Source organism: Pseudophryne corroboree, chromosome 4 (assembly GCF_028390025.1).
Source record: "Pseudophryne corroboree isolate aPseCor3 chromosome 4, aPseCor3.hap2, whole genome shotgun sequence".
Classification (NCBI taxonomy): Eukaryota; Metazoa; Chordata; class Amphibia; order Anura; family Myobatrachidae; genus Pseudophryne; species Pseudophryne corroboree.
In genome coordinates, this window is record NC_086447.1 from 793,972,193 (window position 1) to 793,997,967 (window position 25,775).

General features: G+C 47.2%; 1 protein-coding gene across 8 annotated transcripts in view; it reads left to right on the forward strand.

Moving 5' to 3' along the window:
- LOC134910385 (speriolin-like protein) overlaps positions 1-25,775 on the forward strand; it is a 107,236-nt gene that overhangs the window by 56,249 nt on the left and 25,212 nt on the right. For 5 of the 8 annotated variants that reach the window (XM_063918344.1, XM_063918347.1, XM_063918350.1 and 2 more), the window contains 2 exons: positions 5,000-5,044; positions 6,848-6,895. In XM_063918344.1, the coding sequence (XP_063774414.1) occupies positions 5,000-5,044; positions 6,848-6,895 (93 nt within the window). The remainder of the gene's footprint in view (positions 1-4,999; positions 5,045-6,847; positions 6,896-25,775) is intronic. The other 3 variants (XM_063918348.1, XM_063918351.1, XM_063918353.1) reach the window with 1 other exon arrangement.

Below are 25,775 nucleotides of genomic sequence, written 5' to 3' on the forward strand. Positions count from 1 at the left end.
CTCTGCCGTTTGGTTTGTCCACGGCCCCTCGGGTCTTTACCAAGGTAATGACCGAAATGATGGTTCTTCTACGAAGAAAAGGCGTATTAATTATCCCTTACTTGGACGATCTCCTGATAAGGGCAAAGTCCAGAGAACAGCTGGAAGTCGGTGTGGCGCTAACACAAGTAGTGCTTCAGCAACACGGGTGGATTTTAAATCTTCCAAAATCTCAATTGACCCCGACAACGCATCTGCTGTTCCTGGGTATGATTCTGGACACGGTTCAGAAAAAGGTATTTCTCCCGGAAGAGAAAGCAAGGGAGTTATCCGAACTTGTCAGGAACCTCCTAAAACCAGGAACTGTGTCAGTACATCAATGCACAAGAGTCCTGGGAAAGATGGTGGCTTCGTACGAAGCGATTCCATTCGGCAGATTCCATGCACGGACATTTCAGTGGGATCTGTTGGACAAATGGTCCGGATCGCATCTGCACATGCATCAGCGGATAACACTGTCACCGAGAACAAGGTTGTCTCTCCTGTGGTGGTTGCAGACTGCCCATCTGCTAGTGGGCCGCAGATTCGGCATACAGGACTGGGTCCTGGTGACTACGGATGCCAGCCTACGAGGTTGGGGAGCAGTCACAAAGGGAAGAAACTTCCAGGGCGTGTGGTCAAACCTGGAGACGTCTCTTCACATAAATATACTGGAGCTAAGAGCGATCTACAATGCTCTAAGTCTGGCAAAACCGCTGCTTCAGGGTCAGCCGGTGTTGATCCAGTCCGACAACATCACGGCAGTCGCCCACGTAAACCGACAAGGCGGCACGAGAAGCAGGAGTGCAATGGCAGAAGCTGCAAGGATTCTGCGCTGGGCGGAGAATCATGTCATAGCACTGTCAGCAGTGTTCATCCCGGGAGTGGACAACTGGGAAGCAGATTTCCTCAGCAGACACGACCTTCACCCGGGAGAGTGGGGACTTCATCCAGAAGTTTTCCACATGATTGTGAACCGTTGGGAAAAACCAAAGGTGGACATGATGGCGTCTCGCCTCAACAAAAAATTGGACAGGTATTGCGCCAGGTCAAGAGACCCTCAGGCAATAGCTGTGGACGCTCTGGTAACACCGTGGGTGTACCAGTCAGTGTATGTGTTCCCTCCTCTGCCTCTCATACCAAAGGTACTGAGAATTATACGGAAAAGAGGAGTAAGAACAATACTGGTGGCTCCGGACTGGCCAAGAAGAACTTGGTATCCGGAACTTCAAGAGATGCTCACGGAGGATCCGTGGCCTCTACCTCTAAGAAGGGATCTGCTTCAGCAGGGACCTTGTATGTTCCAAGACTTACCGCGTCTGCGTTTGACGGCATGGCGGTTGAACGCCGGATTCTAAAAGAAAAGGGCATTCCAGAGGAAGTTATTCCTACCTTGATTAAGGCTAGAAAGGAAGTGACTGTACAACATTATCACCGCATTTGGCGAAAATATGTTGCGTGGTGTGAGGCCAAGAAGGCTCCAACGGAAGAATTTCAATTGGGTCGATTCTTACATTTCCTGCAAGCAGGATTGTCTATGGGCCTAAAATTGGGGTCCATTAAAGTTCAAATTTCGGCCTTATCAATTTTCTTCCAGAAGGAATTGGCGTCAGTGCCTGAAGTACAAACTTTTGTAAAAGGTGTACTACATATACAACCCCCAATAGTGCCTCCAGTGGCACCGTGGGATTTGAACGTGGTTCTAAATTTTCTCAAATCTCATTGGTTTGAGCCGTTAAAATCGGTAGAATTAAAATACCTTACATGGAAGGTAACCATGCTGTTGGCCCTGGCTTCTGCCAGGAGAGTTTCAGAGTTGGCAGCTTTGTCATACAAGAGCCCATATCTGATATTCCATTCGGACAGGGCAGAATTGAGGACACGTCCTCAATTTCTCCCTAAGGTGGTTTCGGCATTTCACTTGAACCAGCCTATTGTGGTGCCTGCGGCTACTAGCGACTTGGAGGACTCCAAGTTACTGGACGTTGTCAGAGCATTAAAAATATATGTTTCAAGGACAGCTGGAGTCAGAAAAACTGACTCGTTGTTTACATTGTATGCACCCAACAAGATGGGTGCTCCTGCGTCTAAACAGACGATTGCACGTTGGATCTGTAGCACAATCCAACTTGCACATTCTGTGGCAGGCGTGCCACAGCCTAAATCTGTAAAGGCCCACTCCACAAGGAAGGTGGGCTCATCTTGGGCGGCTGCCCGAGGGGTCTCGGCATTACAACTTTGCCGAGCAGCTACGTGGTCAGGGGAGAACACGTTTGTAAAATTTTACAAATTTGATACTCTGGCTAAAGAGGACCTGGAGTTTTCTCATTCGGTGCTGCAGAGTCATCCGCACTCTCCCGCCCGTTTGGGAGCTTTGGTATAATCCCCATGGTCCTGACGGAGTCCCCAGCATCCACTAGGACGTTAGAGAAAATAAGAATTTACTTACCGATAATTCTATTTCTCATAGTCCGTAGTGGATGCTGGGCGCCCATCCCAAGTGCGGATTGTCTGCAATGCTTGTACATAATTATTGTTACAAAATCGGGTTATTACTGTTGTTGTGAGCCATCTTTTCAGAGGCTACTTCGTTTTGTTATCATACTGTTAACTGGGTTCAGATCACAAGTTGTACGGTGTGATTGGTGTGGCTGGTATGAGTCTTACCCGGGATTCAAGATCCTTCCTTATTGTGAACGCTCGTCCGGGCACAGTACCTAACTGAGGCTTGGAGGAGGGTCATAGGGGGAGGAGCCAGTACGCACCATGTGACCTAAAAGCTTTTTTAGATGTGCCCTGTCTCCTGCGGAGCCCGCTATTCCCCATGGTCCTGACGGAGTCCCCAGCATCCACTACGGACTATGAGAAATAGAATTATCGGTAAGTAAATTCTTATTTTTACAGGCTGGGTTTGAAAAATGACAGGAGCTGGTTGGTTGGTACTTTATCACTGTGAAATCATGTATCACTTTTCAAGGCTTAGTACATCTGGCCCTAAGTGTTCTGTATGGATGTCATGAGCGTAATTTTATGTTTATAGTTATACTACTGACACTGTTAAAATACTTTAATTAACTGTGTCGGTTGTAAATTCACTGTTGACATAGTGACTGTCGACGATATGACTACTTCCCCAAGAAGACAGCACCTATCAACTTCAGAGATGGATCTTCATCAGCTAATCAGACGTGGCTAGCTAATGCTGCCGACCGTGATCATAATCATCACTGTGTAGACGTCTCTGTGCAGGACTGCATATGTCTGCACAGCCATAAACATGCTATTGCTGGTCTTGGCCTTCATTTGGACACCCCTACTCTCCCATGGCTCGCCTCTCAAGTGGCAAGTCGGCACAAGAATCAGATATGCCCAAATCTGCATTGGCGACTGTTTTCTGAGAATACACAGGGCATGTGCAAAGTGCAAACTGGTGTAAATACAACTCAGCACCAGCCCCCTAATGAGTGCCGGACTGCTGGAGGGGCCCGGGTCCACTGCACCCCCCCCAATTATACCTATACTTAAGGTCGGTGCCATCTTTCCAGTGATATCTTTGGGAAGATGGTGTCTGCACATTGACTCACTGTGCCAGAGAATTTGCTCTGTGGTGCACTTGTGCCATCTTCCCAAATATCACTGATATGTCGCCAGCCAAAGAGAATGGCCCTGCTCTTTGCATGCAAAGTAGGAAGTGAGAGCCCTTCCCTTGTGCACCCTCCTGCCCCCCCCCCCCCCCCCCCCGCATTAGAATAGCGCCAGTAATTATTAATTTTTTTACAATATATTATTTTTAAGGGGAGTGTCCACACCACCTTTTTAGGCTGCACCCCCATTCATTACCGGGGCTCGGCATGGCTCTCTACGTCCCTGACCTCACTGTGATGCTAAAGAGGCAACTGAAATTGTACTTATAACATCTCATACAGGGGCTGATTCAGAGACATACACAAATGCCGTCACAGCTGATTTAGTATGTAGCAGTTGTGCGGAAATATGCAAATGTTGCAGCTATTGGGATTTGTATTGACACGCCTACTGGAGTCATCTCTTGTGTACACAGACATAAGACGTGCATCTGAGTGACTGTATGCCCATCGGAAGTAAGACACCAGAGCCACTGTAACTGTGTTTGGGATTGCGGCATTGCTGAAATGGTAGCGGCACACCTACCTCTGAGCCATCACTCCCCCGTTACCTCCCACATACGCCCCCTGCTTTGTCACTCACTTTGCTACTAAACCCTTATTATGACCAACATCGCTGCAAGACCATTCTGGCACATGGTCAGTGCGACATATACGCATGTGCAGTTGGCGGATAATCGCCCCACAGCTGACAATTGCGTCCAAATCTGGCCCATACAGACAAGCACAAGCATTTATATTAGTGTAGTGGACATTATAAAGCACAAGTATATGCAGGGTCAGCATTAGTAGCTCTACCACCAGACTACTAAATGAAAACCTTTTGGAGCACAGTAAGTCTGCTTTGCTTACATATATTTCCTACATACATTATCATCAGATATATTGGAAAATCTGAAGGATATTGTTGAGCTACAGCATCCAATATGTTTTATGCCCTAGTTTGGTATTAATGTAGCAGAAGGGCGCTTCTAGAGAGGAGGAGGCCCGTGTGCAGACTCCTTCTGGGCCCCCTCCTCTCTGCTGGCAGTTCTGTAGACACTGGGCACTAGGGGACCACAGCGCTGTCCCAGAGTCTAGTGCGCATGTGCAGATCTCCGGGAAAATGGTGCGGCTGCCATTTTTCCAGAGATTTCCTTACTGTGTATGCGCAAATCTCCAGAAAAATGACCGCTGCACCATTTACCGGAGATTTGGTTAGAGATGCTGCCGCCGGCAGGTGGACTCCGGAGAGGAGAGTATTTCAAAAATGGGTGCAGGGTGTAAATACGCCAGTGGTGTTTAGTATGGTATTGACATACAATATTCTCAGTTTTTTGTTTCTTTACATATTGTAGACACTGAAGGAATAACAGACGAGGTAGAATCCCTCTCATTGCACGGTGAGTAGATTTTCCTGCACTATGGGCCTGATTCAGAGATGGACGCTGATGGATTTGCAGCAACGATTGTGAGCGCAGCAAATGTGCAAAATTATGCTAATACTGACACCTGGAAATATAGTGAGATGACTGCCGGCGCCTCGCAATTCTCAGCGCCTGCGTAAGAGAACGCAGCATCTGTTTATTCCATCATTCTTTAATGTTCTCAGAGAAGTGCATCATTCTTGCCCTGCCCCCTCTTTATGATTTATTATGCTACTGGGGTGAGGCCTTATAATGTGATGTGCACAGTCTGGACACCCCACAGTGATTACCTACATCTCCAATAATGGATGTCTAAAAATCTAATGTCAGCAATTATGGTCCAAACATGCCATTGTTCATTAATCTGTGATGTGAGGAACTTCTGCTCAGCCCCTTAGTGGGCCTGATTAGACATTGTGATCTATGGGCCTTATTCAGGTTGGATCGTAATTGCAAAGCTGCTCTTAGCAGTTGTGCATTACGATCCTTAGCAATGCAAATGCAGGAGGAGATGCATACTACCCCCTTCCAGCATTTGTGATGGCTAAATCTACAATGTTATCATAGTTCGGGATGAACGTTGTGACCACCGGTTGCGATGTTCATCTGCGACTGCAGCCTGAGTAAGTCTGACTTAACTCACTCTTGCAGTCGCACAGAGGCTAGTGATTCATGGGCCTGATTCATTATGGATCACTATTGAGGCTGAGATAGCAATGTTCACAAATCTGCTATTGCTAAAATTTGCATGTGAAGAGCTGCCCCCAGAAAGGATAAAAGACGCCCACCGATGCATTCGCAAATCTACGTATGCATTAGCAGATTCGCAACTCATGTGCGAAGAAAGAACATCATCGACCTTTGCGTCTGACCCCAGCATACTCAATCAGTGAGAATGCAGTTACACTGGGAGCCATGTTTTTGAATGCAGCATTCGCAGATGACGTCAAATACACTCCCTGAAAACGGGCATGACACGCCTACTTTTTTTTACAACCACTCCCCACAAACACCATGTTACCACCCAGGATCGGTCACTTCCTGTCAGTCAAAATGCATACGCAAGGCGATTGCATTTTGGCCTTCACGCACGCGCAATGCGTTCTCAGCGCATGCTCAGTCTGACGATAATCACTCACTGCGTGCAATCTCACATTTGCAAATGGTAGTGAATAAGGCCCTATGGGGGTGATTCAGATCTGATCGCTGGGCTGCAAACTTTGCTGTCCGGCGTTCAGATAGTCACCGCCCCCAGGGGGAGTGTAAATTCGCCGTGCAAGTGTGCTATTGCATGTGTATGCCGAGATGCAAATATCCAGTGTGTGCAGTGTGTGTGCGCAGCCCAGGACTTACTCTTCCAGTGCGATGAGAACAGGCTGATCAGGGCCGAAGCAGATATCAGACACCCTACCTAAAAATGCTTGGGAACACCTGCGTTTTTCCGGACACTCCCAATAAACGGTCAGTTGCCACCCACAGACGGCCTCTTACTATCAATCACCTTGAGAACGCCTGTGCGGACGGATTTTTCACACCATCCCATCGCTGACCGGCGATGCCCTTTGTTGTTGTCCGATGCACGTGCGCATTGCGGTGCATGTGCTTGCGCAGTTAGGACCTGATCGCCAGCTGTGCAAAAACGCACAGCAGCGTTCAGATCTGAATAACCCCCTATGTGCAGTATATTGCACGCCTTAGCCTGCTATTAATGTTACAGAGGATTTACCATTGTATCAAAGTACAAAAATCTCAGGCTCAGTTGTTTTTCTTTGTATACAGCTGACACCGAGGACATAAGAAAAAAGAGCAAACCCCTGGCATGGCACAGTGAGTAGCATTCCCTACACAATATTGAGTAGCTGTAAGATAATGGTAATACAGGGTCATGTGCATTTAGACAGCATCTATGCTTTGGACCAGAGAGGCTGATTGAGTAATGGGAGTTCGGTGGTAGGCAATGTCAGGTAAGGTGGATCTTTAAGTGTTTTTGAAGGGGTATCTTTTTTACCTAATAAATGCATACTTACTGTACAGTCTATCCACCTACCCCATGTAGGAAGGGGCAGCCCGGTCGGTACAACAGGGAGTGTGGCCTCATCATGGATGGGCGGTACTGGGATGTGAACATGTCATCGTGACCCCACCCCCTGCTAGTCAATGCCCAAATTACCTGCATTGTATAGCATAGGGCAGGGTGGAGCTGACCTCTGACATCCATATCCTGCTTAACACTGTGGGCCACGGCTGCCACTGCCATCACTGCACTTCTTTGTTTTCACCTGATCTGGTCTGGTCGTCACCCACATGCCTGGTGCATGTCAGAAATTCCACCTCCCAGATGACACGAGTGACTGTTTGGGAGTAGCAAGAGAATTTTTAATGGCTTCTGTTCATTTTTGCTGAGGGGTGAATGAGTTATGGATACTTGGGAATGGACTAATGGGGACTGAGGCTAAATGTATTAATGGGTGCTTTGGTGGGAGGAGGTTAATAGGTTCTGACACAGTGGGTGAATGTGTAATGGGTGCTGGAAGGCTGAATTGATTAATGGAATCTTGGAAAGTAATGTGTTAATGGGTGCTGGTTGGATTTTTGAGGGAGATGGGTTTAATGTGTACTGATGGAGAGGTTAATGGGTGCTGAGTGGTGGTGGGGTGTCTGAATGGATAAAAAGATTAATGGAGATGGAGGTGAATGGGGATATTGGGTGCATATTGTAAGAATGGGTGGTCTTCAGTTTCCCGGCCGTTAGGATCCCGGTGCACAGTATACCGGCGCCAGAATCCCGACACCGGCATACCGACACCTTTTCTCCCTCTTAGGGGTCCATTATCCCCCTAGAGGGAGAATAGATAGCGTGGCACGAGCGTGCCACTGTGCCCGCAGTGTGGAGAGCGCAGCGAGCCCACAAGAGGCTCATTTGCGCTCGCCCAGCTGTCGGTATTCCGGCGGTCGGTATGCTGGCTGCCGGGAGCCCGGCCATCGGCATACCATACTACACCCTGTAAGAATATCCGCTAGATTTAAAGACAGGAAGTGTGATTTACATGTGCAAAATGCCTCCACCATTGGAATAGACTTTGGTTTTGAGAGATTAGTACAATAGTGGCATATACTTGTGAATCATTTTCATAATAATCTATCCTAATTTATCAGCGCTGTATATACAGAGATCACTATTCAGTAGAGCTTACATTCTAATTTCCCTGTCACAGGTACACACAAAGGCCATTGGCAATTTTAGTCAGCTTTTTTTTTTCTGTCCTGTACTTTTAATAAATGTGGCATTGTAAGAAATGCTGATGTTTATGCAGCTGAGTGATTATCAGTAAAGTGCGCACGCACAAAGGAACTTCAATGATGCTGCGCGCAGTGAGGTTTTATATACCAAGTTACTGACAGGCGGTAACAGGCAATGGCAGCAAAAATGCAGGCATGTTACGGCCATTTGCGGCTGCGATCATCTATGTAAACAAACATGGTGTCAGCATCGCTACTGCCACAACCAGTGTGCTTGACCACAGACTCACTCGGGGAGTCTATGTTCCTCATTTCTGCATCGATGCTGCATATGTGTATGTAAGACTTTTTGGTGCCCCCCATTTTTCCAATAGGGACACAAGGCGCGTGCCTTCGTGGGGAAGGGGCATGACAAAATTGATCCCAGGGAAAGCCCTTGATTCCAGGGTACACCTTCCCACATCTTATATACAATATATGCACTGCTCAAAAAAATAAAGGGAACACTTAAACAACACAATGTAACTCCAAGTCAATCACACTTATGTGAAATCAAACTGTCCACTTAGGAAGCAACACTGATTGACAATCAATTTCACATGCTGTTGTGCTAATGGAATAGACAACAGATGGAAATTATAGGCAATTAGCAAGACACCCCCAATAAAGGAGTTGTTCTGCAGGTGGTGACCACAGACCACTTCTCAGCTCCTATGCTTTCTGGCTGATGTTTTGGTCACTTTTGAAAGCTGGCGGTGCTTTCACTCTAGTGGTAGCATGAGACGGAGTCTACAACCCACACAAGTGGCTCAGGTAGTGCAGCTCATCCAGGATGGCACATCAATGTGAGCTGTGGCAAGAAGGTTTGCTGTGTCTGTCAGCGTAGTGTCCAGAGCATGGAGGCGCTACCAGGAGACAGGCCAGTACATCAGGAGATGTGGAGGAGGCCGTAGGAGGGCAACAACCCAGCAGCAGGACCGCTACCTCCGCCTTTGTGCAAGGAGGAACAGGAGGAGCACTGCCAGAGCCCTGCAAAATGACCTCCAGCAAGCCACAAATGTGCATGTGTCTACTCAAACGATCAGAAACAGACTCCATGAGGGTGGTATGAGGGCCCGACATCCACAGGTGGGAGATGTGCTTACAGCCCAACACCGTGCAGGACGTTTGGCATTTGCCAGAGAACACCAAGTTGGGCAAATTCGCCAGTGGCGCCCTGTGCTCTTCACAGATGAAAGCAGGTTCTCACTGAGCACATGTGACAGATGTGACAGAGTCTGGAGGCGCCAAGCAGAACGTTCTGCTGCCTGCAACATCCTCCAGCATGACCGGTTTGGTAGTGGGTCAGTAATAGTGTGGGGTGGCATTTCTTTGGGGGGCCGCACAGCCCTCCATGTGCTCGCCAGAGGTAGCCTGACTGCCATTAGGTACCGAGATGAGATCCTCAGACCCCTTGTGAGACCGTATGCTGGTGCGGTTGGCCCTGGGTTCCTCCTAATGCAAGACAGTGCTAGACCTCATGTGGCTGGAGTGTGTCAGCAGTTCCTGCAAGACGAAGGCTTTGATGCTATGGACTGGCCCGCCCGTTCCCCAGACCTGAATCCAATTGAGCACATCTGGGACATCATAGTAACATAGTATCTAAGGTTGAAAAAAGACAATTGTCCATTGAGTTAAACCTATTTGTGGTCTCCTATGCACGATTATTTTGTATAAAATTTTGACTGAAGTTGATGACTGCCGTTACGTTTTACCCCTCTTTTTTATAATAACCATAGTGCGTGACTATGCCCCGTAACCCTAGATATCCTTATCCATTAGGAATTTATCTAACCCATTCTTAAAGATGTTGACTGAGTCGGCCATTACAACTCCTTCAGGCAGGGAATTCCAAACACGTATCGTCCTTACCGTAAAAAAGCCTTTACGCCGTATTGTGCGGAATCTCCTCTCCTCTAACCTGAGCGAGTGTCCATGAGCTCTCTGTGTTGATCTAACCAAAAACAGGTCCTGTGCAAGATCTGTATATTGTCCCCTTATATATTTGTAAATGTTGATCATGTCCCTTCTTAATCTCCTCTTTTCCATTGTAAACATGCCTAGTCTTGCAAGCCTTTCCTCGTATTCCAGCGTCTCCATACCCTTAATTAGTTTGGTCGCCCGCCTTTGAACCTTTTCTAGCTCCAGAATATCCTTTTTGTAGTAAGGTGCCCAGAATTGTACACAGTATTCAAGGTGTGGCCTCACAAGTGATTTATATAACGGGAGAATAATACTCTCGTCCCTAGCATCAATTCCCCATTTTATCCATGCTAATATTTTATTAGCCTTCTTTGCTGCAGTCCTACTTTGGGTACTACTGCTTAGTTTGCTATCTATGAGGACACCTAAGTCCTTTTCCAATACAGAATCCCCTAATTTTTCCCCATTTAATAGGTAGGTGTTATTTTTGTTCTTGTTACCACAGTGCATTACCTTACACTTGTCTGTATTGAAGCGCATTCTCCATTTCGCTGCCCAAACTTCTAATTTAACTAAGATCGTTCTGAAGCGACTCAGCATCCCCCTCCGCATTTATAACTTTACACAATTTGGTATCATCTGCAAAAATTGACACCATGCTCTCTAGACCTTCTGTCAGGTCGTTAATGAAAATATTGAACAATAGCGGTCCTAATACTGAGCCTTGCGGCACACCACTTAGTACTTCAGTCCAATTTGAAAAAGATCCATTAACCACAACGCACTGCTTCCTATTATCTAACCAGTTTTTGACCCAAGTGCATATTGTGCTTCCTAACCCTGATTATTGTAGCTTGTCTCATGTGTGGTACAGTGTCGAATGCTTTGGCAAAATCTAAAAAGATTACATCCACCTCTTTACCCTGATCTAGGTTAGCGTTTACTGTTTCATAAAAGCCAAGTAAGTTGGTTTGACAGGATATGTCCTTCATAAACCCATGTTGATTCCTTTTAATGACCTTATTGACTTCAAGGAACTTCTGAATACTATCTCTTAGAATACCTTTCAATACTTTCCCCACTATAGATGTAAGACTAACTGGTCTATAATTACCTGGTTCAGCTTTACTTCCCTTTTTGAATATAGGCACTACTTCCGCTATACGCCAGTCTTTGGGAACCATACCTGATATCACTGAATCCTTAAAGATCAAAAATAGCGGTTTTGCAAGTTCAGAGTGAAGCTCCATTAGAACCCTTGGGTGAATACCATCAGGACCTGGTGACTTATTAATCTTTAAATGTTTTAATCGGTCACAGACTACTTCCTCGCTTAAATAAGTACCTATCAGTGGGATATTCTCATTATTGAGATTATGTGTTAGTCCCTGAATTGGGTCCTCTCTAGTAAATACTGTTGAAAAAAACTAATTTAGTGTGTCCGCTATGTCATTATCATTTTTGCTTAAGACTCCCAACTTGTCTTTTAAAGGGCCTATACTCTCCTTCTGTAATCTCTTGCTATTAATGTATTTAAAGATTTTTTTGGGATTCGCTTTGCTTTCCTTTGCTACTAGTTTTTCAGTTTCTACTTTTGCCGCTCTTATTTCCTTTTTGCATATTTTATTACATTCCTTATAGTGCTGAAATGACTCTGCTTCCCCGTCAGATTTGTATTTTTTAAATGCTCGCCTTTTCTTGCCCATAAGTTCCTTTATCTTTTTGTTAAGCCACATCGGTTTATGATTTTTATTCCTTTTTGTGCTGCTCGTAGGAATAAATTTGAGTGTATTTTTAGCTAGCAGGAATTTTAGTACCTCCCATTTCTCCGTAGTATTTTTTCCTAAAAACAAACCTTCCCATTCAATATCCCTGAAAAATACCCTCATGTTTTCAAAATTCGCTTTGCTAAAGTTTAGAGTCCTAGTTGAGCCAGTATAGGGCTGTTTATGAAAACTGATATTGAATGTGACCATATTGTGGTCGCTGTTTCCTATGGGTTCCCCTACTATAATACCTGATACCAAATCCCCATTGTTTGTTAATACCAGGGCCAGTATTTACTAAAAATCCGAGTTTGGCCGATTTGTGTTTTTTTTTCTAAGTCCCAATCCGGGAATTCACTAAGCAGAAAACTCGTCAGTGTCTGGTCTATTCGTAATGGTTTGATTGGCAAAGTTCTGAAATACGAATGAATAGACCATCGGTCAAACGCGGCTGTTATTTCATACAATACGGGCATTCACTATTCATTCGTATTTGGGTGTTAATCTCTGAGTGCTCAAGTGCGGGTCTATTTTTTTTCGATTCGTTAAAAAAAGCACCCAAAAAATAGACCTGCTTTTTCCAGTCGAGTTTGGATAACCATGCACGGATCAGTGAGATCTGTGCATGGTTATCTATGGGAAAGGGTCTGTTTAGTGTAAATACAGAAAAAAAAAATAGCGTGGGGTCCCCCCTCCTAAGCACAACCAGCCTCGGGCTCTTTGAGCCGGTCCTGGTTGAAAAAATATGGGGGGAAAAATGACAGGGGTTCCCCCATATTTCATCAACCAGCATCGGGCTCTGCGCCTGGTCCTGGTTCCAAAAATACGGGGGACAAAAAGCGTAGGGGTCCCCCGTATTTTTGAAACCAGCACCGGGCTCCACTAGCCAGGTACATAATGCCACAGCTGGGGGACACTTTTATACTGGTCCCTGCGGCCCTGGGATTACATACCCAACTAGTCACCCCTGGCCGGGGTACCCTGGAGGAGTGGGAACCCCTTAAATCAAGGGGTCCCCCCCTCCAGCCACCCAAGGGCCAGGGGTGAAGCCCGAGGCTGTCCCCCCCATCCAAGGGCGGCGGATGGGGGGCTGATAGCCATGTGTAAAAAATGTGAATATTGTTTTTAGTAGCAGTACTACAAGTCCCAGCAAGCCTCCCCCCGCAAGCTGGTACTTGGGGAACCACAAGTACCAGCATGCGGTGGAAAACCTGGCCCGCTGGTACCTGTAGTACTACTACTAAAAAAATACCCCCAAAAAAACAGGACACACACACCGTGAAAGTATAAGTTTATTACATACATGTACACCTCCATGCATACATACTTACCTATGTTCCCACGAGGCTCGGCCCTCTTCTCCATGTAGAATCCTTGGGGGACCTGTGAAAAAAATTATACTCACATAATCCAGTGTAGATTCTGTCCAATGTATAATCCACGTACTTGGCAAAACAAAAAAACGGAAACCCGACCACGCACTGAAAGGGGTCCCATGTTTACACATGGGACCCCTTTCCCCGACTGCCAGGACCCCTCCTGACTCCTGTCAAAGAGGGTCCCTTCAGCCAATCAAGGAGCGCCACGTCGTGGCACTCTCCTGATTGGCTGTGTGCTCCTGTAGTGTCTGTGAGGCAGCACACGGCAGAGATACAATGTAGCGCCTATGCGCTCCATTGTAGCCAATGGTGGGAACTTTGCGGTCAGCGGTTGACCGAAAGTAACCTCACCGCTGACCGCAAAGTTCCCACCATTGGCTACAATGGAGCGCATAGGCGCTACATTGTATCTCTGCCGTGTGCTGCCTCACAGACACTACAGGAGCACACAGCCAATCAGGAGAGTGCCACGACATGGCGCTCCCTGATTGGCTGAAGGGACCCTCTTTGACAGGAGTCAGGGGGGTCCTGGCAGTCGGGGAAAGGGGTCCCATGTGTAAACATGGGACCCCTTTCAGTGCGTGGTCGGGTTTCCGTTTTTTTGTTTTGCCAAGTACGTGGATTATTAGAAAAAGACACTACTCACTGGATTTAGGTGAGTATAATTTTATTTTCAGGTACCCTGGAATCGACGTCGAGACGTGGGCCGAGTCGGCATCTGAACATAGGTAAGTATGTGTGTGTGTCGGAATGTATGTAATAAAGTTGTACTTTCAAGGTGTGTGTGTGTCCTGTTTTTATTTGGGTATTTTTTTTGCAGAAGAACTATAGGTACCAGCGGGCCCGTTTAACCCCCGCATGCTGGTACTTGTGGTTCTCCAAGTACCAGCTTGCGGGGGAGGCTTGCAGGGACTTGTAGTTCTTGTGCAAAAAACTATATTTCTCTATCGTCCTAAGTGGATGCTGGGGTTCCTGAAAGGACCATGGGGAATAGCGGCTCCGCAGGAGACAGGCGGCTCCGCAGGAGACAGGGCACAAAAAAGTAAAGCTTTACTAGGTCAGGTGGTGTGCACTGGCTCCTCCCCCTATGACCCTCCTCCAGACTCCAGTTAGATTTTGTGCCCGAACGAGAAGGGTGCAATCTAGGTGGCTCTCCTAAAGAGCTGCTTAGAGAAAGTTTAGTTTAGGTTTTTTTCTTTACAGTGAGTCCTGCTGGCAACAGGATCACTGCAACGTGGGACTTAGGGGGAAAGTAGTAAACTCACCTGCATGCAGAGTGGATTTGCTGCTTGGCTACTGGACACCATTAGCTCCAGAGGGATCGAACACAGGCCCAGCCGTGGAGTCCGGTCCCGGAGCCGCGCCGCCGACCCCCTTGCAGATGCTGAAGCGTGAAGAGGTCCGGAAACCGGCGGCTGAAGACTCCTCAGTCTTCATAAGGTAGCGCACAGCACTGCAGCTGTGCGCCATTTTCCTCTCAGCACACTTCACTGGGCAGTCACTGAGGGTGCAGAGCGCTGGGGGGGGGCGCTCTGAGAGGCAAATATAAACCTTATACAAGGCTAAAAATACCTCACATATAGCCCATAGGGGCTATATGGAGATATTTAACCCCTGCCTGACTGGAAAAATAGCGGGAGAAGAACCCGCCGAAAAAGGGGCGGGGCCTATCTCCTCAGCACACGGCGCCATTTTCTGTCACAGCTCCGCTGGTCAGAACGGCTCCCAGGTCTCTCCCCTGCACTGCACTACAGAAACAGGGTAAAACAGAGAGGGGGGGCACATTAATGGCTATATATATATATATTAAAGCAGCTATAAGGGAGCACTTAATATAAGGATATCCCTTGTATATATAGCGCTTTGTGGTGTGTGCTGGCAGACTCTCCCTCTGTCTCCCCAAAAGGGCTAGTGGGTCCTGTCTTCATTAGAGCATTCCCTGTGAGTTTGCGGTGTGTGTCGGTACGTGGTGTCGACATGTATGAGGACGATATTGGTGTGGAGGCGGAGCAATTGCCAAATATGCAGATGTCACCCCCCAGGGGGTCGACACCAGAATGGATGCCTTTATTTGTGGAATTACGTGATGGTTTATCTTCCCTTAAACAGTCAGTTGAGGACATGAGGCGGCCGGACAATCAATTAATGCCTGTCCAGGCGCCTCAAACACCGTCAGGGGCTGTAAAACGCCCTTTGCCTCAGTCGGTCGACACAGACCCAGACACGGGCACTGATTCCAGTGACGACGGTAGAAATTCAAACGTATTTTCCAGTAGGGCCACACGTTATATGATTTTGGCAATGAAGGAGACGTTACATTTAGCTGATACTACAGATACCGTAAAACAGGGTATTATGTATGGTGTGAAAAAACTACAAACAGTTTTTCCTGAATCAGAAGAATTAAATGACGTGTGTGATGAAGCGTGGGTTGCTCCTGATAAAAAGTTGATAATTTCAAAAAAGTTATTGGCATTATACCCTTTCCCGCCAGAGGTTAGGGCGCGCTGGGAAACACCCCCTAAGGTGGACAAGGCGCTCACACGCTTATCCAAACAAGTGGCGTTACCCTCTCCTGAGACGGCCGCACTTAAGGATCCATCAGATAGAAAGATGGAAGTTATTCAAAAGAATATATACACACATGCAGGTGTTATACTACGACCAGCTATAGCAACTGCCTGGATGTGCAGTGCTGGAGTAGTTTGGTCAGAATCCCTGATTGAAAATATTGATACCCTAGATAGGGACAATGTTTTACTGTCGTTAGAACAAATAAAGGATGCATTTATCTATATGCGTGATGCACAGAGGGATATTTGCACACTGGCATCTCGGGTGAGTGCTATGTCCATTTCAGCCAGAAGAGCCTTATGGACACGACAGAGGACAGGCGATGCGGATTCAAAACGTCACATGGAGGTTTTGCCGTATAAAGGGGAGGAGTTATTTGGAGTTGGTCTATCAGACTTGGTGGCCACGGCTACTGCCGGGAAATCCACTTTTTTACCTCAAGTCACTCCCCAACAGAGAAAGGCACCGACCTTTCAACCGCAGCCTTTTCGCTCCTACAAAAATAAGAGAGCAAAGGGCTTGTCGTACCTGCCACGAGGCAGAGGAAGAGGGAAGAGACACCAACAGGCAGCTCCTTCCCAGGAACAGAAGCCCTCCCCGGCTCCTGCAAAAACCTCAGCATGACGCTGGGGCCTCTCAAGCGGACTCGGGGACAGTGGGGGGCCGTCTCAAAAATTACAGCGCGCAGTGGGCTCACTCGCAGGTAGACCCCTGGATCCTGCAGATAATATCTCAGGGGTACAGGTTGGAATTAGAGACGGATCCTCCTCATCGTTTTCCTGAAGTCTGCCTTACCAACCGTCTCTTCCGAAAGGGAGAGGGTGTTGGAAGCCATTCACAAGCTGTACGCTCAGCAGGTGATAGTCAAAGTACCCCTATTACAACAAGGAAAGGGGTATTATTCCACTCTATTTGTGGTACCGAAGCCGGATGGCTCGGTAAGGCCTATTCTAAATCTGAAGTCCTTGAACCTCTACATAAAAAAGTTCAAGTTCAAGATGGAGTCACTCAGAGCAGTGATAGCGAACCTGGAAGAAGGGGACTTTATGGTATCCTTGGACATCAAGGATGCGTATCTACACGTTCCGATTTACCCCGCACACCAGGGGTACCTCAGGTTCATTGTTCAAAACTGTCACTATCAGTTTCAGACGCTGCCGTTCGGATTGTCCACGGCGCCTCGGGTCTTTACCAAGGTAATGGCCGAGATGATGATTCTTCTTCGAAGAAAAGGCGTATTAGTTATCCCATACTTGGACGATCTCCTAATAAGGGCAAGGTCCAGAGAACAGCTGGAGACAGCTTTAGCACTATCTCAAGAGGTGCTAAGACAACACGGGTGGATTCTGAATATTCCAAAATCCCATTTAATCCCGACAACTCGTCTGCTGTTCCTAGGAATGATTCTGGACACGGTTCAGAAAAAGGTTTTCCTTCCAGAGGAAAAAGCCAAGGAGTTATCCGATCTGGTCAGGAACCTCCTAAAACCAGGAAAAGTGTCAGTACATCAATGCACAAGAGTCCTGGGAAAAATGGTGGCTTCTTACGAAGCAATTCCATTCGGCAGATTCCATGCAAGAATATTCCAAAGGGATCTGTTGGACAAATGGTCAGGGTCGCATCTGCAGATGCACCTGCGAATAACCCTGTCACCAAAGACAAGGGTGTCACTTCTGTGGTGGTTGCAGAAGGCTCACCTATTAGAAGGCCGCAGATTCGGCATTCAGGATTGGATCCTGGTGACCACGGACGCCAGCCTGAGAGGCTGGGGAGCAGTCACACAAGGAAGAAACTTCCAGGGAGTATGGACGAGTCTGGAAAAGTCTCTTCACATAAACATTCTGGAACTAAGAGCAATCTACAATGCTCTAAGCCAGGCGGAACTTCTCCTGCAAGGAAAGCCGGTGTTGATTCAGTCGGACAACATCACGGCGGTCGCCCATGTAAACAGGCAGGGCGGCACAAGAAGCAGGAGTGCAATGGCAGAAGCTGCCAAGATTCTTCGCTGGGCGGAGAATCACGTGATAGCACTGTCAGCAGTGTTCATCCCGGGCGTGGACAACTGGGAAGCAGACTTCCTCAGCAGACACGATCTTCATCCGGGAGAGTGGGGTCTACATCCAGAAGTCTTCAACATGTTAATAGACCGTTGGGAAAGACCAATTGTAGACATGATGGCGTCTCGCCTCAACAAGAAACTGGACAAATATTGCGCCAGGTCAAGAGATCCACAGGCAATAGCTGTGGACGCACTGGTAACTCCTTGGGTGTACCAGTCAGTGTATGTGTTTCCTCCTCTGCCGCTCATACCAAAGGTATTGAAGATCATACGGCAAAGAAGAGTAAGAACAATACTAGTGGTTCCAGATTGGCCGAGAAGGACTTGGTATCCGGAACTTCAAGAGATGCTCACGGACGAACCGTGGCCTCTACCTCTGAGAAGGGACCTGCTACAGCAGGGTCCCTGTCTTTTTCAAGACTTACCGCGGCTGCGTTTGACGGCATGGCGGTTGAACGCCAGATCCTAAAAGGGAAAGGCATTCCAGAAGAAGTCATTCCTACCTTGATTAAGGCACGGAAGGAAGTCACCGTGAAACATTATCACCGCATTTGGCGAAAATATGTAGCGTGGTGCGAGGATCGGAGGGTTCCGACGGAGGAATTCCAACTGGGTCGTTTCCTACATTTCCTGCAATCAGGATTATCTATGGGTCTCAAATTGGGATCCATTAAGGTTCAAATTTCGGCCCTGTCAATATTCTTCCAAAAAGAATTGGCCTCTGTCCCTGAGGTCCAGACTTTTGTCAAGGGAGTACTGCATATACAGCCTCCTGTGGTGCCTCCGGTGGCACCGTGGGATCTAAATGTAGTTTTAGATTTCCTCAAATCCCATTGGTTTGAACCATTGAAAAAGGTGGATTTGAAATATCTCACATTGAAAGTGACTATGTTACTAGCCCTGGCCTCTGCCAGGAGAGTATCTGAATTGGCGGCTTTATCTTATAAAAGTCCTTATCTAATCTTCCATTCGGATAGGGCAGAACTGCGGACTCGTCCGCATTTTCTCCCTAAAGTGGTATCAGCATTTCATCTGAACCAACCTATTGTGGTGCCTGCGGCCACTAGCGACTTGGAGGACTCCAAGTTGTTGGACGTTGTCAGAGCCTTAAAAATATACATTGCAAGGACGGCTGGAGTCAGAAAATCTGACTCGCTGTTTATATTGTATGCACCCAACAAGTTGGGCGCACCTGCTTCTAAGCAGTCGATTGCTCGTTGGATTTGTAACACAATTCAACTTGCACATTCTGTGGCAGGCCTGCCACAGCCTAAAACTGTAAAAGCCCACTCCACAAGGAAGGTGGGCTCATCTTGGGCGGCTGCCCGAGGGGTCTCGGCATTACAACTCTGCCGAGCAGCTACGTGGTCGGGGGAGAACACGTTTGTAAAATTTTACAAATTTGATACCCTGGCAAAGGAGGACCTGGAGTTCTCTCATTCGGTGCTGCAGAGTCATCCGCACTCTCCCGCCCGTTTGGGAGCTTTGGTATAATCCCCATGGTCCTTTCAGGAACCCCAGCATCCACTTAGGACGATAGAGAAAATAAGAATTTACTTACCGATAATTCTATTTCTCGGAGTCCGTAGTGGATGCTGGGCGCCCATCCCAAGTGCGGATTATCTGCAATACTTGTACATAGTTATTGTTAACTAATTCGGGTTATTGTTAAGGAGCCATCTTTAAGAGGCCCTTTCTGTTGTCATACTGTTAACTGGGTTTAGATCACAAGTTGTACGGTGTGATTGGTGTGGCTGGTATGAGTCTTACCCGGGATTCAAAATGCCTCCCTTATTGTGTATGCTCGTCCGGGCACAGTACCTAACTGGAGTCTGGAGGAGGGTCATAGGGGGAGGAGCCAGTGCACACCACCTGACCTAGTAAAGCTTTACTTTTTTGTGCCCTGTCTCCTGCGGAGCCGCCTGTCTCCTGCGGAGCCGCTATTCCCCATGGTCCTTTCAGGAACCCCAGCATCCACTACGGACTCCGAGAAATAGAATTATCGGTAAGTAAATTCTTATTTCTTTTATTTTACACTTGGCTATCAGCCCCCCATCCGCAGCCCATGGATGGGGGGGACAGCCTCGGGCTTCACCCCTGGCCCTTGGGTGGCTGGAGGGGGGGACCCCTTGATTTAAGGGGTCCCCACTCCTCCAGGGTACCCCGGCCAGGGGTGACTAGTTAGTGATTTAATGCCAGGGCCGCAGGGACCTATATAAAAGTGTCCCCCGGCTGTGGAATTATCTCTGAGTAGTGGAGCCCGGTGCTGGTTCAAAAAATACGGAGGACCCCTACGCCTTTTGTCCCCCGTATCTTTTGCACCAGGACCAGGCAGAGCCCGGTGCTGGTTGATCAAATATGGGGGAACCCCTGTCAATTTCCCCCCCATATTTTTTCAACCAGGACCGGCTCAAAGAGCCCGAGGCTGGTTATGCTTAGGAGGGGGGACCCCACGCAATTTTTTTCAGATTTTTAAACACTTTAAAAACCTTTTTAAGGTACACAATGAAGCCCTGCACGGATCTCACAGATCCGGCCGGGATTCCTTGTGTTTTGTCAGGCAGTGTTTTACTCATCACTCCCGTAAAACACTGCCTGATATTACGAATCACATCGACATTGGAAAAAACGAATGTGCAAAACTCGGCAGCTTAGTGAATGATCGTATCAGGATTCAAAAAGTTGCAGTAAAATGCACCCGATACCATTCGAGTTCAAACACCCTTCAAAACGGGCAAAACACGAATCTTTGTAAATATACTCCCAGGTCTAAGATTGCATTGTACCTAGTTGGTTCCTCATTTAGTTGAACTAAGTAGTTATCATTAAGTGTGTTTAAAAACATATTGCCCCTAGCAGTATCACATGAATCGTTTTTCCAGTTTATCTCTGGATAGTTAAAATCTCCCATCACTACTATGTCACCTACTCCTGCTGCTCTTTCAATTTGCTTTAGTAACAATTCCTCATCAGAAACGTTGATACCAGGCGGCCTATGGCATACACCCAATACTAACTTTTTTATTCCTTTTTCCCCGCATGCAATTTCTACCCATAATGTCTCGACAGTGTCTCCATTCCCATCCTGAATATCTTCCCGTATATCAGGTTTTAAAAACGGCTTTACGTAAAGACACACCCCTCCACCCTTTTTATTTAGTCTGTCTCTCCTAAACAGTGTATAGCCCTCTAGATTGACTGTCCAATCATGAGATTCGTCCCACCAAGTTTTAGTAATGCCTATAATATCATACTGTTTGCTTGCTGCAAGTATTTCTAGTTCGCCCTTTTTACCAGTAATGCTTCTAGCGTTTACATACATACAACTAAGATAAGTATTTTCCCTTGCGTTAGGGACATCTTTCACCTTATGTAGCAATGATGACCTGTAATCGTCATTGGTTAGTGCTTTGGTAAAATCTCTTTTAGTACCTTAGTACCTCTCTTTTAGTATGTTAGTAAACTTACCGCCTGCTCTTACCCTCCCCCTAACTTCTCCCCCATTTCGTTTACTACCGCCATCCCCACTATTCTCACTGCATGACCCGTAGTTTCTAGCTAAACCCTCCCCCCAGGCTCCTAGTTTATAATCTCCTCCAACCTTCTAACCATCCTTCCCCCCAGCACCGCTGCCCCCTCCTCAGTCAGGTGCAATCCGTCACGACAAAAGAGATCGCGCCTGACTGAGAAGTCCGCCCAGTGTTCCAGGAACACAAACCCCTCTTTCCTGCACCAATCCCTAAACCACACATTTACCTCCCTAATCTCCCTCTGCCTCCCTGGACTAGCGCGTGGCACGGGTAATAATTCCGACGCCACGTTGCACCACAGACTGTCCAGGAGTTGGCGGACGCTTTAGTCCAGGTCTGGGAGGAGATCCCTCAGGAGACCATCCGCCACCTCATCAGGAGCATGCCCAGGCGTTGTAGGGAGGTCATACAGGCACGTGGAGGCCACACACACTACTAAGCCTCATTTTGACTTGTTTTAAGGACATTACATCAAAGTTGGATCAGCCTGTAGTGTGTTTTTCCACTTTAATTTTGAGTGTGACTCCAAATCCAGACCTCCATGGGTTAATAAATTTGCTTTCCATTGATAATTTTTGTGTGATTTTGTTGTCAGCACATTCAACTATGTAAAGAACAAAGTATTTAATAAGAATATTTCATTCATTCAAATCTAGGATGTGTTATTTTAGTGTTCCCTTTATTTTTTTGAGCAGTGTATATATATATATATCTAATATATTATTATTATTATTATTATTATTATCCTTTATTTATATGGCGCCACAAGGGTTCCGCAGCGCCCAATTACAGAGTACATATGCACATAATCAAAACAGGAAAACAGTGACTTACAGTTGAAGACAATATAGGACAAGTACAGGGTAACTAAACATATCTACACCAGTAAACAACATAGAGATAAGTTCCAGGTGGCCAAAAAACTGCGGGATCTGGGCAGTTGAGGAATAATAAAGTAAGAAAAGTATAAGCACATGAGGGAAGAGGGCCCTACTCGTGAGAGCTTACATTCTAAGGGGAGGGGTAGACAGACAGGGGTGACACAGATGGGGTACATAGAGAGCGTGGAACAGAGGGTTAGGATGAGATTTGGCTGGGTTTGGTAAAGAAATGGGTCTTGAGAGCCCGTTTGAAGTTTTGTAGAGAGGTGGAGAGTCTGAGGGGGAGAGGTAAAGAATTCCAGAGAAAGGGAGCAGCACGTGAAAAATCTTGGAGATACGAGTGGGAGGAAGTAATCAGAAGACAGGAGAGTCGGCGTGCATTAGCAGAGCGAAGAGGACGGGTGGGAGAGTAAAGGGAGATAAGGTCAGAGATGTAAATGGGAGAGGAGTGGGTGAGTGCTTTGTGAGTGTGAGAAGTTTGAATTGGATTCTGAAAGGGAAGGGAAGCCAGTGAAGGGCCTGTAGGAGAGGGGAGGTAGACGTAGTGCGTTTGGTGAGGAAGATGAGCCGGGCAGCAGCATTGAGGATAGATTGTAGTGGAGAGAGGTAATTGTCAGGGAGGCCAGTTAGGAGGAGATTACAGTAGTCCAGTCTGGAAATAATCAGTGAGTGAATAATGATCTTAGTGGCATCCTGGGTGAGAAAAGGTCTGATTCTGGAAATGTTTTTGAGATGAAAATACAGGTTTGTGAGAGGTGCTGAATGTGTGGTTTGAAGGAGAGGGAGGAGTCAAGGATTACGCCAAGACAGCATACTTGGGGGCTAGGGGAGATAGTCGTGCCATCAATGGATAATGAGATTGTGGGAGGTGAGGCTGTGCGAGAGGGTGGGAAGATGATCAGCTCAGTCTTAGACATGTTGAGTTTAAGAAAGCGCTGGGACATCCAGGAAGAGATGGCAGAAAGACAGTTTGAGGTACGAGTGAGGAGAGCTGTGGAGAGATCAGGGGAGGAGAGGTAGATTTGAGTGTCATCAGCATAGAAGTGGTATTGGAAGTTAAAAGAACTAATGAGTTCACCTAAAGAGGACGTATAGAGAGAGAAAAGGAGAGGACCAAGAACAGAGCCTTGGGGGACACCAACAGTTAGTGGAAGTGGGGGGGAGGTAGTATCATGAGAGGAGACAGAGAAGGAACGATCAGAGAGGTAGGAGGACAGCCAGGAGAGGGCAGAATCACGCAGACCAAGAGAGTGAAGGATTTGCAGAAGGAGAGGGTGGTCCACAGTGTCAAAAGCAGCAGAGTGGTCAAGAAGAATAAGCAGAGAGTAGTGGCCCTTAGATTTGGCTGCATGGAGGTCATTGCAGACTTTTGTGAGGGCAGTTTCAGTGGAGTGGAGAGAACGGAAACCAGACTGGAATGGGTCAATCAGTGAGTGAGAGGAAAGAAAGGCAGTAAGGCGATTATAGACAATACGCTCAAGAAGTTTGGAGGCAAAGGGGAGGAGAGAGATGGGTCTATAGTTGGAGAGAGTATTAGGATCAAGGGTAGGTTTTTTAAGAATAGGGGAGACGAGCATGCTTGAAGGCAGAGGGGACAGTGCCTGATGAGAGGGAGAGATTGAGAAGGTGGGCAAGATGGGAACAGGCAGAAGGAAAGAGGTAGCGGAGGAGGTGGGAGGGGATAGGGTCGAGCGGGGAGGTTGTGGGGGGGAGGAACAGATGAGGGCCATGACTTCCTCACCAGATACATGGGAGAAAGATGTAAGAGTTGGTAAGAGGGAAGGGGTGGCAAGAGATGGGTGGTGGCTGGTTGCTGGTCTACTGGGATGTGATATCCTGACGTATGGAGTCAATCTTGGATGTGACATAAGTGGCAAAGTCAAGAGCAGACAATGACGAAGGGAGAGGAGGTGGTGGTGGGTAGTGGAGGGAGTTAACAGTGGCAAAGAGGCGCTGGGGGTTGGAAGACTGGGTAGAGATGAGGATTTTGAAGTATGATTGTTTAGCGAAGGAAAGGGCAGCACTGAAGGATGAGAGCATGAAAATCTGTCCTTCTGTCTTTCTATAAAATCCACAGTTTACAAGCAAAGATCGTGAAATTTCACATACAAGCGTGTTAAAAAATGTCAGAGGCAATTAAACAATTTGAATCCCTAGCACCCCTAGGGGGCAGACAGCAGCACAGAGTATATCAGGAGACAGCATAACTCCCGAATTGCTGGAGCAATGTACTCAAAAATTGGTACATGTATGCCTTACAATCTGGCAACAAACACTGTGGGAGGAAGACACCCCTAGCACCCTTAGGGGTGAGGCAGCAGCACTGAGTATTTCAGCAGACAGCATAACCCTAGAATGGCTGCAGCAATTTGCAACAAACTTGGTACACATACGACTTACACTCTGAAAACAAACACTATGGGGGTCAGACACCCGAGCACCCCTAGGGGTGGGACAGCAGCACAGAGTATGTCAGCAGCCCGCAAAACTGTGGAAGGCCTGGAGCTATTTACACCAAACTTGGTACACATCTGACTTACAATCTGGGAACAAACTCTGTGGGGGTTAGACACCCCTAGCACCCCTAGGGGTGGGACAGCAGCACAGAGTTTTTCAGAAGACAGCATAAATCCCGAATGGCTAGACCAACTTATAACAAACTGGGTATACATATGACTTTCACTCAGGAAACAAACAATGTGGGGTTCAGACACCCCTAGCACCCCTAGGGGTGGGACAGCAGCACAAAGTATGTCAGCAGACAGCATAACTGTGGAAGGCCTGGAGCAATTTACACCAAACTTGGTACACATCTGACTTACAATCTCAAAAACATCCCTACCACCCCTAGGGGTGGGACAGCGGCATAGAGTATTTCAGGAGACAGCATAACTCACGAATGGCTATACCAATTTACAACAAACTGGGTACACATATGACTTATACTCGGGAAACAAACAATGTGGGGGTCAGGCACTCCTAGCACCTGTAGGGGTGGGACAGCAGCACAGAGTATGTCAGCAGACAGCATAACGGTGGAAGGCCTGGAGCAATTTACACCATTCTTGGTACACGTCTGACTTAAAATCTAGGAACAAACTCTGTGGGGGTTAGACACCCCTAATGCCCCTAGGGGTGGGACAGCAGCACAGATAATTTCAGGAAACAGCATAACTCCAGAATGCCTAGACCAATTTACAACAAACTTGGTACACATATGACTTACAAGCTGGGAACAAACACTGTGGGGGTTCGACACCCCTAGGGTTGAGGCAGCAGCACATAGTTTTACAGCAGACAGCATAACTCTGGAATG